The 14,657-nt window shown below is 45.3% G+C and overlaps 1 protein-coding gene across 5 annotated transcripts in view; it reads left to right on the top strand.

Moving 5' to 3' along the window:
* The window catches only part of LOC126482386 (peptidoglycan-recognition protein LA-like), a 554,285-nt gene that overhangs the window by 439,858 nt on the left and 99,770 nt on the right, over positions 1-14,657 (top strand). For 3 of the 5 annotated variants that reach the window (XM_050106487.1, XM_050106486.1, XM_050106488.1), the window contains one exon: positions 12,167-12,352. The exons of the other annotated variants lie outside the window; for them this stretch is intronic. In XM_050106487.1, the coding sequence (XP_049962444.1) occupies positions 12,167-12,352 (186 nt within the window). The remainder of the gene's footprint in view (positions 1-12,166; positions 12,353-14,657) is intronic. 5 annotated transcript variants of the gene reach the window in all.

Consider the following 14,657-nt stretch of genomic DNA (forward strand, 5'->3'; position numbering starts at 1 on the left):
GACGAATCTGAACTGTCCTGGATGACCATCATTGAGGAGTATCGCGGTGATCTGGGGAGAGGCCTCATTCATCCACTGTTTTGGAGGGGCACAGCAGTGTTAGTCCTGGCGTCAAGGTGTGGGGAGTCACCGGATATGACGTAAGATCAGAGTTGTTGTTGGTGGTACCATGGAACTGTGATGGCTTAATGGTATCTGACCGACTTCGCACGTCCTCATGTGTTACCTCTCATGCGACAGTATTGTGGTGCCATTTTTCAACATTACAATGCTCGTCTACACATGGATCGTGTCTCTGTGAACTGTCTGCGAGATGTTGAGATATTCCCGTTGCCAGGAAATTCCCCAGATCTGTCCTAGTAGATCATACAGGGTGTTTCAAAAATGACCGGTAAATTTGAAACGGCAATAAAAACTAAACGAGCAGCGATAGAAATACACCGTTTGTTGCAATATGCTTGGGACAACAGTACATTTTCAGGCAGACAAACTTTCGAAATTACAGTAGTTACAATTTTCAACAACAGATGGCGCTGCGGTCTGGGAAACTCTATAGTACGATATTTTCCACATATCCACCATGTGTAGCAATAATATGGCGTAGTCTCTGAATGAAATTACCCGAAACCTTTGACAACGTGTCTGGCGGAATGGCTTTACATGCAGATGAGATGTACTTCTTCAGCTGTGCAATTGTTTCTGGATTCTGGCGGTACACCTGGTCTTTCAAGTGTCCCCACAGAAAGAAGTCACAGGGGTTCATGTCTGGCGAATACGGAGGCCAATCCACGCCGCCTCCTGTATGTTTCGAATAGCCCAAAGCAATCACACGATCATCGAAATATTCATTCAGAAAATTAAAGACGTCGGCCGTGCGATGTGGCCGGGCACCATCTTGCATAAACCACGAGGTGTTCGCAGTGTCGTCTAAGGCAGTTTGTACCGCCACAAATTCACGAAGAATGTCCAGATAGCGTGATGCAGTAATCGTTTCGGATCTGAAAAATGGGCCAATGATTCCTTTGGAAGAAATGGCGGCCCAGACCAGTACTTTTTGAGGATGCAGGGATGATGGGACTGCTACATGGGGCTTTTCGGTTCCCCATATGCGCCAGTTCTGTTTATTGACGAAGCCGTCCAGGTAAAAATAAGCTTCGTCAGTAAACCAAATGCTGCCCACATGCATATCGCCGTCATCAATCCTGTGCACTATATCTTAGGGAATGTCTCTCGTGCAGCAATGGTAGCGGCGCTGAGGGGTTGCCGCGTTTGAATTTTGTATGGATAGAGGTGTAAACTCTGGCGCATGAGACGATACGTGGACGTTGGCGTCATTTGGACCGCAGCTGCAACACGGCGAACGGAAACCCGAGGCCGCTGTTGAATCACCTGCTGCACTAGCTGCGCGTTGCCCTCTGTGGTTGCCGTACGCGTTCGCCCTACCTTTCCAGCACGTTCATCCGTCACGTTCCCAGTCCGTTGAAATTTTTCAAACAGATCCTTTATTGTATCGCTTTTCGGTCCTTTGGTTACATTAAACCTCCGTTGAAAACTTCGTCTTGTTGCAACAACACTGTGTTCTAGGCGGTGGAATTCCAACACCAGAAAAATCCTCTGTTCTAAGGAATAAACCATGTTGTCTACAGCACACTTGCACGTTGTGAACAGCACACGCTTACAGCAGAAAGACGACGTACAGAATGGCGCACCCACAGACTGCGTTGTCTTCTATATCTTTCACATCACTTGCAGCGCCATCTGTTGTTGAAAATTGTAACTACTGTAATTTCGAAAGTTTGTCCGCCTGAAAATGTACTGTTGTCCCAAGCATATTGCAACAAACGGTATATTTCTATCGCTGCTCGTTTAGTTTTCATTGCCGTTTCAAATATACCGGTCATTTTTGAAACACCCTGTATATGGGACCAGCTTCGACGTTCTCTGTCCCAGTGCAAGTATCCAACATGTCAAGGACTACTTACAGCAACTGAGGGCCAAGTTGCCTGCGGAGAGGATACCACGACTTTATGATAACCTTCGCAACTGAGTCAATGCATGCAGTCAGGTCAAACGGGGTGCAACATCATAGCGATAAGTCGGCTCATTCCACCAAGTTCTTTGTAAATTTAATGATATTTTGAAATAACCGAAATAAAATCACACACTCTCTCAGCCCGCAACGTTTCTTGTCGTTTTCATCTCTCCTTCCCAGTACTTCACCTTTCTTTATCTACTGTGTGTATTACTTCCCCATAACACTCCCGAGCAGTAGTCCTGAAATTTTTAACGGCGATCAAAAAGCTTCCGTTTGGGGGAGTTTTTGCACCGTATATACAACGTAGCGCTACTACGATGCGGGTATATAAATACCGACATGTAGGCAAGGGATAAGCGTACCACTCTTGTCTTTCCGACGTGCGTGCGGTAAATGAGGAAACGTGAACTATGGCAACGTTATCACCAAATGCGTCCAAACAGGACCAACGTGCTGTTATTCTTTCCGTGACTGGCAAAGAACAAACATCGGTAGACATGCGTCGGAGACTGAAGAATGTCTGTGGGGCAGCAAATCTGTTGAGAACCACCGTTGTGGATTGCGACAAGGGGTGCTGCTACTTCGTAATAAAGCACGTCTCCATGTCACAAACGTCATAGCGCAGCATTTACGACCACTCAAGTGGGGGACACTCGAACACCCGTCCTCATCTCTCACCGCCAGCCGGCGTGGCCGAGCGCTTCTAGGCGCTACGGTCGCAGGTTCGAATCCTGCCTCGGGCGTGGATGTGTGTGATGTCTTTAGGTTAGTTAGTTTTAAGTAGTTCTAGGGCAGTGATGACCACAGCAGTTAAGTCCCATAGTGCTCAGAGCCATTTGAACCATTTGAACCATCTCTCACCATGCGACTGATACGCCTTCGGTTCCTCAAAAGAGGTCCTTAACGGTCGACGATTCCTGTCGGACAAGGATGAGCAGCAGGCAGTGACGGACTACTTCATGCAGCAGGACACGGTGTTTTACCAAACAAGTGCGTCTGTGGGATGATTGCCTGAGTGCTCACGGCAATTTTGTCCGATTGGCATACTGGTACTGGACTGTACAGCCTTCGAGCGGAAACTCTTTGATCGCCCTTTACACTTTTGCATCTGGCGATATGGGTGCTTCAACATTTTGTCAGACGGTGCAGGTATCGAAATCTGTGGGGAGCAACCTACAGTCTTGTCTCAGGACTCTATTGTTACGGATCCACGATTGTGAAATTAGAGATTTTCGGGCTCCTACGGAGCGTAGCGACACTCTTTCTACATCTAAATCTACATATATACTCCGCTAGCCACCAAGCGGTGTGTGGCGGAGGACACAATTCGCGCCAAAGTCATATTTCCCCACTCGCGGATCGCGCGAAGGAAAAACGACTGTCTGACCGCCTCAGTACGAGCTCTTATTTCCCTTGTCTTTGAAAGATGATCATTACGCGATTTGAAAGTTGGTGGTAATAATATATGCTCTACATCCTCAGGGAAGATTGGATTTCGGAATTTAGTGAGCAGCCCCTTCTGTTTAGCGCATCGTCTATCTGCAAGTGTGTCCCACTTCAAACTTTCTATGAGATTTGTAACGCTCTCGCAATGGCTAAATGTACCAGCCACGAATCTTGCCGCTCTTCTTTGGTCCTTCTCAGTCTTTTGAATCAGACCCAACTGGTAAAGGTCCCATAAAGACGAACAATACTCCAAGACTGGACGAACTAACGCATTGTAAGCTATTTTCTTTGTTGAAGGACTGCATCGCTTCAGGATTCTACCAATAAGCCGCAATCTAGAGTTCACCTTACCCGTTACTTGTGTAATCTGATCATTCCAATTGAGATCATTTCGAATAGTCACACCCAGATACTTGACTGGTGTTACCGCTTCCAAAGACTGATCATTTATTTTGTACTCATACATTAATGGGGATTTTCGCCTTGTTATACGCAGTAGGTTACACTTACTAATATTGAGAGATAACTGTTAGTCATTACACCACGCATTTAATTTCTGCAAATCCTCCTTGATTTGTTCACAACTTTCGTGTGATACTATTTTCCTGTAGACTACAGCATCATCGGCAAACAGTCTTAGTCCGCTGTCAATACCATCAACCAGATCGTTTATGTAAATCGTAAAAAGCAGATGACCTATTATACTGCCCTGGGGCACACCTGAAGTTGCTCTTGTTTCTGTTGAAGTTACCCCGTTCAGGATGCCATACTGCTCCCTGTAGGTTAGAAAACTTTCTATTCAACCTCATATGTCACTGGATAGACCGAAAGCGCGCACTTTTTGCAGCAAGCGACAGTGCGGAGCTGAGTCGAACGCCTTTCGAAAGTCGAGAAATATGGCATCAACCTCGGAGCCGGTATCTAGAGCCTGTTGTATATCATGCACAAAGAGGGCCAGCTGTGTCTCGCATGATCGCTGTTTCCTGAAACCGTGCTGGGTTCTGCAGATGAGCTTCTCAGAGTCTAGAAAGGTCATTATGTCTGAACACAAAATATGTTCCATGATTCTACAACTAATCGATGTCAGTGAAATTGGCCGGTAATTATGTACATCCGATTTTCTACCCTTTTTATAGATTGCTATGACCTGGGCCTTCTTCCAGTCCTGTGGAACTTCCCGCCGTTCCAATGATCTCTGATAGATGATGGATAAGAATGGTGCTATATTTGTAGCATAGTCAACATAAAATCTTACGGGGATACCGTCTGGGCCAGATGCCTTTCTGGCGTCTAAGGAGCTTAACTGTTTTACAATCCCAGATACACTAAACACTATGTCAGTCATCCTTGCGTTTGTTCGATAATTGAAAGGGGGAATGGTGCTGCAGTCCTCTACCGTAAACGAGTTTTTGAAAGCTAGGTTTAGAATTTCGGCCTTCTGTTTATCATCATCAGTTACATTACCCGTACTGTCAGCAAGAGAAGGTATTGAAGTATTTGTAGCGTTCATAGATTTTACGTATGACCAAAATTTTTCGGGGTTATTTTTAGAATCTGCAGATAAAATATTGCTTTCAAATTCATTAAAAGAGTTCAGAGAGTTTCTTCCCGTGTACCATCTGCGAATGGAACTGGAAAGAAAGTCAGATAATACTAGCATACTGCGTACTCTCAGCCGTACACCAAAGCAATCTACTACACGTAATACAACTATATCTGCAAATGTACGAAGAGCGCCGGTTGTTACAACATTGTAGGCTACGTTTTGAGGCAAGTTGTTGCTGTAATCCCTCTTCCTCGACAGCTTCGCCGGCCCGTTAAACTTTCTCTGCCGCGCCGTCGTCTGTGTGGTTATTAAAAGATCCACTGTCGGGGAGTGGGAAGCCGTGCTACGAATCCTCCCGTGTTGTTGTGGCTGCCCCCACAGGCTGACAACCAGGGCAGGCGCCAGGGGCCGTTGCCGTGTGCGCGGCAGCGGCTGCAGTGCTGGGGAGGGAAGTAGCCCCATCACCACGCCGTGTGACCACAGCCAGGAATTGGATATCCGACGAAATAAATCTCGGGTGAACAGCCTGGTGTGTGTGTGCATGGGACACAATATTTTGGCACCTGATGATGGCAACGTGGTCGATTGCCGAAATATTGTGTCCTATGCACACTCACACCAGGCTGTTCACCCGAGATTTATTTCGTCGTAAAATACGCCTGGAGAAATTGAAGAATCACAATTGGATACCCGCCGAGGCTGCTCCAGTCCTCTAAACACACCCCGGCGTCTCACACCTCACACGTGATCATATTAGACCTCCACTTTCACTGCCGAATCAATCACTACTCTTTAACCACTCAAGTACGACATGGGTATAGGTATGCGCGGACGCGGATATCCGCATGTTTCCGCTTTAATAGCTACTTTGTGGTTAAAACTTAAAGAACAGTGTCAGTATTATGAATTTCCTCTATTTGCATTACAGACGATCGACAATAATTAGTGTTGGGACACTATTCTTACCCATCCTGGGCCGAGTGCCAGTTTATTGGTTTGAATTCCCCCCCCCCCCCCCCCCCCCCTGCCCTCAGTCACGGAAAAGACAGATGCGTCTTTGGCAAGGGCTGAAATGGAGATTCGCCCTTCTTCCTAGTTTTCCGCAACTTTTAGACGTGCATCTCGTTTCCCTCGTACCAACAACTGCCCTATGCCTGAGTAATTCCTAATTCGTTAGCAGTGACAGGCGACACATTTGCAGCAACCGAAGGCTACAACGAAGCGATATGAAGGCTGTTCTAGAGCACTCCATCCACTGGGATCTTCCGTTCATGAAACGACTCCTATCTGTACGTCACATATGACAGAAGTAAGTTCGGTACGAAGTCAGTGAATTTATGCATTTTCTCCTAAATATATTTTCAAATACATAAGGCAACACTTAATACACTGAGAAGTGTCGAACGTTAACGTGATTTAAAAGTATACTGAATTGTACGTCTGATAACGAACTGTATGGCTAACAGTATGAGAGGTGACTGCAACTAGTTACACGAATCCATTTGGCTTCCCTACGTAGCTCAAACGTTCACCAGAAAATTTTACAAAATACGTTTCACTAACTGAAACAGAAAGCTGTTAACCGTCGCAAGACGATGCGAACATTATGAATAAATGACGTTTTTTGTATGTTGAAGACTTAAAAACAGTTTTACTTAAGAATGCTTTGTTTGGCACTAACTCGTATGCAGAAGAACACAAATCAAGACACTACACAACACTAATTCAAAATGCCAACATCCGCAAAAGAATTTCATAACTTGCAAACAAAGGCTGCCGGAGTGGTCGAGCGGTTCTAGGCGCTACAGTCTGGAACCGCGCGACCGCTACGGTCGCAGGTTCGTATCCTGCCTCGCGCATGAATGTGTGTGATGTCCTTAGGTCAGTTAGGCTTAAGTAGTTCTAAGTGACTGATGACCAGAGAAGTTAAGTCCCATACTGCTCAGAGCCATTTCAACCATTTTGAACTTGCAAACAAGCACACATTTAAAATCAAGAAAGCAACTGTGCAAGGAAATCATGCGCAAAGACCGAAAAGTAGATATCAAAAAGCCTTGAAGACAATGAAACAAGTGAATGAGAACGGTGCAAGTTTGATTCCGGCTTCTACTAACATGAAAGGAGAAGCAGTTGTGATCAGCACATGGAACAATGAACACAAGATGACTCGAATATGTCGCCCTTAGGCAAAAGTGGTATTCAGTCTCTAAAAACCAAAGGAACCAAAAGTATCATCTAGTAGTGATGGCCGGCCGCTGTTGCCGAGCGGCTCTAGGCGCTTCAGTCCGGAACCACACGGCTGCTACGGTCACAGGTTCGAATCCTGCCTCGGGCATGGCTGTGTGTGGTGTCCTTAGGTTAGTTGGGATTACGTAGTTCTACGTCTACGGGAGTGATGACCTCGATGTTAAGTCCCATAGTGCTTAGAGCCATTTGAACCATTTTTACTCGAATGAATACCAATAACCATTAACGAGGCTTTGTCAATAAAAGCGAAAAGCGCTTGATGAATGAACTTTTCAGTTTTCAGAACGCTTAAGACAGAGAGGAAGCAAAGTAACGGGAAGAAATCCAACTAGGTGAATGTGGGATAGAACTTCTATGCAGTCCCTGGCAGCTGACTCATTTTGTTAGTTATTTATTTCCCGGTTATTTAACACTAACGACGCATCTAGGCTATCACAAAGTCCATATGGCAATTACCCATGCGTAATTGTTAAAATTTGCCGTTGGATTACTGTGGTGTGTGCGGCTGAATCTCACTCATTACATTCATCAACCTAGCATTGTGAGATCACATGCCACATCTTTACTTAAGATGTAAGGCTTGCAGTCAGTGCATAGGAATATTATTCGAACTACGTTTTACGCCCTAATCAAAGTTACAGAAGTGGAATGGTTCAAAATGGTTCAAATGGCTCTGAGCACTATGCGACTTAACTTCTGAGGTCATCAGTCGCCTAGAACTTAGAACTAATTAAACCTAACTAACCTAAGGACATCACACACATCCATGTCCGAGGCAGGATTCGAATCTCCGACCGTAGCGGTCACGCGGTTCCAGACTGAAGCGCCTAGAACCGCACGGCCACAACGGCCGGCCAGAAGTGGAATGAAACTCGTTATCCTACCTCTGATGGTAGGTTGTTTTCTACAACACAGGCCGAACAGAAGCCAGCTTGCGTGCCTGCAGGCGGGCAGCTAGATGTACGTGGGTGCAAGTGGACAGGGGTGGTAAGCAGTTGATCTGCAGGCACTAAGGCTACTTGACCACAGTCTATGTGGCAGTTCTGCACCATCTGAGTACACGCTGATAGGGATGGTCAAATGTTTCGCACATACGTGTAAAAAGGTCGCTGGCTGGTAAGTTATACCAGTACACCTGCGTGCAAGTGGTGAGTGGTGCCCAGTAGTGCCTGTGCCCTGTAGGGTAGCGTTGGAAGACATACCATATTGGAATAAAGCTTTCTAGAGCACTGGCACATTTAAAACAGTCGTTTTGGCATGATTTTTTAAATTAAAAGGTAGGGAATGGTATTTTGATGGTTTAAAGTGCAGCTGTACGTGTAAGTGTAAAAGTTAGGATGGGAATATAAACCTCTTCAAACTTTTACTGTGATAATGTCTGTGTGCTACACCACTAATTGTGTAGAAGTTCTAACAACCCTACCACAAAAATGTCAAAAATTAATTATGATTGTAGTGTTGCTCACGCTGCTAAATATTGCATTTTCGGGCAACAACAAAGTTATGTTATGTGGCAGGTGTCATTAGAGCACAGTTAATAAAGTCATTTCTTGAAATAATGGATAAACTAGGCACTCATCTTTTCGTGTTCCCACGCTGGTCTTGTTGTGAACTCGTGGCTCAATCGTCGAAAATCTAGGTAGTGATGATTCCAAGCTCGGATGCAAAGAGGCCTAGGTGTTATTCTGCGATATTCAAAAGTTTTATAGTTGTGTTTCATAAACTATTCTTAAAGATTCTTTTTTATTACTTTAGTTGCAATATCACGTAACTCGTTCCAAAACATCACTTCACAATATAAAACATACTTGAAAATATCTTCCTCACTGTTAAAGTTCACATTTCATAAACTGACTACAATTTGCGTCTTTTTAACATCACGACCACAGCTTGACTCCCCAATAACCGCTTACGCGCCCAAAAACCAGTGTTACAAGTACGTCAATGATCATAGTGACAAAAGGAAGACTACACATAAGAATAATATCATTGCAATATATACATATCGATGTATCGAAGTACCTCTACATTAATGAAATCAAATCTGAATATTGTCACAGAAATATGTTACCTATTTTACAGAAACACAGTAGAATATTGCTGATATCGAGAGGTTGAGGTGAGATGCCGTAATGGTTACGTAATTCAAGTACCATTACAAAGTGAACGCGTAGTTTTTAGATAAATTTAAATACAAACAAGATTGAAAGAGAAAATTTGATGATGATATTAACATGTACAGGGTGTTTCAAAAATGACCGGTATATTTGAAACGGCAATAAAAACTAAACGAGCAGCGATAGAAATACACCGTTTGTTGCAATATGCTTGGGACAACAGTACATTTTCAGGCAGACAAACTTTCGAAATTACAGTAGTTACAATTTTCAACAACAGATGGCGCTGCGGTCTGGGAAACTCTATAGTACGATATTTTCCACATATCCACCATGTGTAGCAATAATATGGCGTAGTCTCTGAATGAAATTACCCGAAACCTTTGACAACGTGTCTGGCGGAATGGCTTTACATGCAGATGAGATGTACTGCTTCAGCTGTGCAATTGTTTCTGGATTCTGGCGGTACACCTGGTCTTTCAAGTGTCCCCACAGAAAGAAGTCACAGGGGTTCATGTCTGGCGAATACGGAGGCCAATCCACGTCGCCTCCTGTATGTTTCGGATAGCCCAAAGCAATCACACGATCATCGAAATATTCATTCAGGAAATTAAAGACGTCGGCCGTGCGATGTGGCCGGGCACCATCTTGCATAAACCATGAGGTGTTCGCAGTGTCGTCTAAGGCAGTTTGTACCGCCACAAATTCACGAAGAATGTCCAGATAGCGTGATGCAGTAATCGTTTCGGATCTGAAAAATGGGCCAATGATTCCTTTGGAAGAAATGGCGGCCCAGACCAGTACTTTTTGAGGATGCAGGGACGATGGGACTGCAACATGGGGCTTTTCGGTTCCCCATATGCGCCATTTCTGTTTATTGACGAAGCCGTCCAGGTAAAAATAAGCTTCGTCAGTAAACCAAATGCTGCCCACATGCTTATCGCCGTCATCAATCCTGTGCACTATATGGGTTAGCGAATGTCTCTCGTGCAGCAATGGTAGCGGCGCTGAGGGGTTGCTGCGTTTGAATTTTGTATGGATAGAGGTGTAAACTCTGGCGCATGAGACGATACGTAGACGTTGGCGTCATTTGGACCGCAGCTGCAACACGGCGAACGGAAACCCGAGGCCGCTGTTGGATCACCTGCTGCACTAGCTGCGCGTTGCCCTCTGTGGTTGCCGTACGCGGTCGCCCTACCTTTCCAGCACGTTCATCCGTCACGTTCCCAGTCCGTTGAAATTTTTCAAACAGATCCTTTATTGTATCGCTTTTCGGTCCTTTGGTTACATTAAACCTCCGTTGAAAACTTCGTCTTGTTGCAACAACACTGTGTTCTAGGCGGTGGAATTCCAACACCAGAAAAATCCTCTGTTCTAAGGAATAAACCATGTTGTCTACAGCACACTTGCACGTTGTGAACAGCACACGCTTACGGCAGAAAGACGACGTACAGAATGGCGCACCCACAGACTGCGTTGTCTTCTATATCTTTCACATCACTTGCAGCGCCATCTGTTGTTGAAAATTGTAACTACTGTAATTTCGAAAGTTTGTCCGCCTGAAAATGTACTGCTGTCCCAAGCATATTGCAACAAACGGTGTATTTCTATCGCTGCTCGTTTAGTTTTTATTGCCGTTTCAAATATACCGGTCATTTTTGAAACACCCTGTATACTTATGGTGTAATCAGAGAGTATTATTTACAGAATTTTGGGAGCTATGTTTGATACCATAACGAAAATCAATTTTCGTTCCTGACAAATGCTGGAAACTTTGTACACTTGTTGAAATAAGTTTCAGGCTGAGAGGCATTTCGTCAGGGAGGAAATGAAGTATTTTAAAGCTCTTTTTTGACATATTAGACATCTTCGAATCTACTGAGGCTTCCAAATCGTTCTCTGTGTATCTTCAAGACTTGCTAGTGAAGTTAATGCAGCTGTTTGACGTGTGTGTATTTTCGGATGTTGTGTGGCTGTTGGTCTAGGTGTCACCAAAACCTGCTGTTGGAGAGCGCTCTGATCGCAAATCACTTTGGAGAGCACACCTCGTGTCACGATTTGAGAGTGATCACAAGCTATGCTGCAGTCACGTCAGCGTTGACGTTAGCTTTCCCTTCTTATGTGGGGATAGCTTCATCTTAATCCAAACAACGGACGTTGATTACTAGGAGACGTGCTCACTGCCCATGCTGCATCAGCGGCGTTGTCTGGTGGTCATATACTATTATAGGTTGGTCATGTACTATTATAGGTTATGCTGTGCTTGAACACGACTCGATATGCTCGCACAGCTTACGTCACAGCTCCATAAACTTGGGTTCGGTCGAGCTTTAGATCGCACTACGATCTACTGACATCTCTTGGTACTACCTACACGATGTTTCTTAGCATTAGTAATGCTCTGTGCTAGAGTACAGCCTGTATGTTAAACAACTAAACGATCAAAATCTTAATTCAACCAAATTTTCGAGCTTTCCTCGTCACGTAATCTAGTGACATCTGTTATACAGTCTCTGAGATGGGTCTTCCTCATACAAGGGTTGGAATCCCTCACTCCTTCCAGCTATTTGACTGGCTAGGGCACCCCATGGTGTTAAAACAGTAGAGTGCATTTACCGAGCTCCTTTTCCTGAGTAGACTGGTTGGAACACTCTCCTGCAATTCGCAAATGGTATCCGTCGTGTGTATCTAGTTCGTATCTTCGAGTCTCCTGTGTGCATGTATCTCATCACTCTGCCAATTTCGCCTTGTGGACTGCCGTCGTTGTCGTTGCAGCCCTGTCGTGGCCTCCACGGCAGTTACCTCACAGTCTCGCCATCGCCGCCGCCGCAGCCGTCTCGCCGCCGCTGTCGCCACAGTCAATTCGTCGCCTCCGTCTTCGTCAACGCCGCCGCCATCACCGCTGTCGTCAGCACCACGTCACTGGGTGTCCCCTGCCATCTCGGCGACACTTCGTCACCGGTAATCGTCGTTTACTAGCTGTTCCCTGTCCTCTTGTCCCACTATGGACACTCCTACTACCTGAATCATTTATACTACCTCTCCCTCTGCTCCAATTGTCCCCACGCGGAATATTTTCTCCAGTCCATCACTATTTGTCCACTATCCACTTCACACAATCTTGTCACCATCTCCAGTCACTTTCTTTTCCTACCCTACCTTCCCACGATATCTTCGCCACCTTCTGCCACTTCCTTAGCCTATCGCCCACTTACAACTTATCCCATACCGATCTCTTCCCAATGCTCCAACACTAGGGAAGATAACACCTCGTCGTGCTATAGTGACAGCGCTGGGAGCCACAGAACCTGACATCAAGTCAAAAAGCAACTGGGACAACTCAAGCCAAATGGAAAGACCTGCGCCACAACATATCCCACTTTCTCCAGTTCCCCAACGCCCCGCCCCCCTATATCCCACTATCTGTAAAGAAACCACAGAAGTGCCCTAACACAGAACCGACCATTAACACAGAGCACACTACCAGAGCTGTAGCCATAAAACCACAAATCAATCCTGATCTCACTGGATACGTGGACACCACTCCCTCCCCTGCACTCTCTTCCTGTTTGTTTACACCTTTGTCCTATCCTGCCCTGACCGCAAATTCCAAAGTACAAGATCCCTCACTCGCAAAATCAGGAAATACGTCCCTCACAGTCCAATCACCGAAAACCATACCCCACAAAGATTCAGGCCTTATTAAACCCACGAACCCCAACTTCAAGTCAGGCCTCCTCCTCAAAAATCCCATGCATTACCTTTGCCCCTAACGTGTCCCTTGTTCTCTTCAGCAACACTTACTGATCCAAACAACCCCAGCCTCCTACCCATCACCCCACCCTCATTGCTGTGACAATGCAGATTGGCCCTGAGGTCACAGAAGAGCCAGTGGTCCCCAAACAGAATTCCCATCATTCCTTAGAAATCCGCATGCTTCAGAATATCTACAGTGAGTCAGGCCCCTCCTTCCCACCCTTGGCTCCCAGCTTCCAATACATGGACAACATACTACAATCAGAATTAGATGTAACAATCGCAGCACATGACATAAAAGAAGTACTTCACAGAAAGTGCAACGCATCCCATGGTCATGTACACATTACCTATTGAGACCTCAAAAAATGTCCCCCTCCTTGTTAGTCACCATTCAAACCCTTTATACCACTATCCTGTTCACAAGTTATTTTTCTGAACAGCAGAAAACTAAAATCCTACATTTCCTCAGACTGCAGAAACCCCCTAGTGATACCTCCTGCTACTGCCCCATCTGCCTCACCTTAGTGTTTAGCAAGATCTTTGAATCCATCCTCTCTTGACACATCCATCAACACCTGAACGAACACCACCACATTCCTGTTACCCAGAGTACCTTCCATCCCACCTTCTCCTCTGACGACCAACTCCTGCACCCATCTCTTATCCCACCAGCTCAAAGCCTGTAAATCCACTATTTTTTTCTCCATTTCTAGAGAAAGCCTACAGTGGTGTATGATATTCCAGTCTCGTTTTCAAACTCCAGACGTATGCATTTCCAGTTAATTATGTACTCCTTATTGCATCCTTCCTCTCATATGCCCAAACTGCTTCCACCTGTCCACCTCCATCAGCACGCTGATGACACTGCTGTCCTTGCCGTCTATGCTACACTTCAGAAATCCCAACGATCCCTCCAAATCCACCTCAATTTACCTCGAGATCAAATCTTCCAAAACCCAGGCAATAATTGTAGGACTAACCGACCACACCTTCCGCCTCCATGACTTCTGTCTTACCATTTACGATCATCCTATCCACTTAAGTAATACGCTAAAATATCTGGGACTAACCATCGAGCAGCAACTAACATGAGCGCTTTTCCAACTAACAGAAAGCCTACAATAGACTAAAACTACTAAAAAGCTGGTACTGAAGATTGCACCTTCCATTGTCTCCACACCTGCAAAACTTTGATCCAGCGTATCCTCTCCTATGAAAATGTTGCATGGATATTTGTTCAACCTAAGTTCTGGAAGTCCTTCCAGATTCTTGAATGCCATGTGTTCGACATCGCTTTCCATATTTGTTTACCTTCCCCCACATGTATCGTTTACCACCCTATCAAATTCCCAACTCTCCTCCTCACAGTAAAACCTATGAACAACCTACACCACCTGGAAACTTGATTCCAATAACGTATTGTTTCCCCTCCAGTTTTCAATCCTAGTATGCTGCCATGCCTCACCTGGCATATCCGACCAACCCTATACCTGCACACTTTCCACAT

This window comes from Schistocerca serialis, chromosome 5 (genome assembly GCF_023864345.2).
Source record: "Schistocerca serialis cubense isolate TAMUIC-IGC-003099 chromosome 5, iqSchSeri2.2, whole genome shotgun sequence".
NCBI lineage: Eukaryota > Metazoa > Arthropoda > Insecta > Orthoptera > Acrididae > Schistocerca > Schistocerca serialis.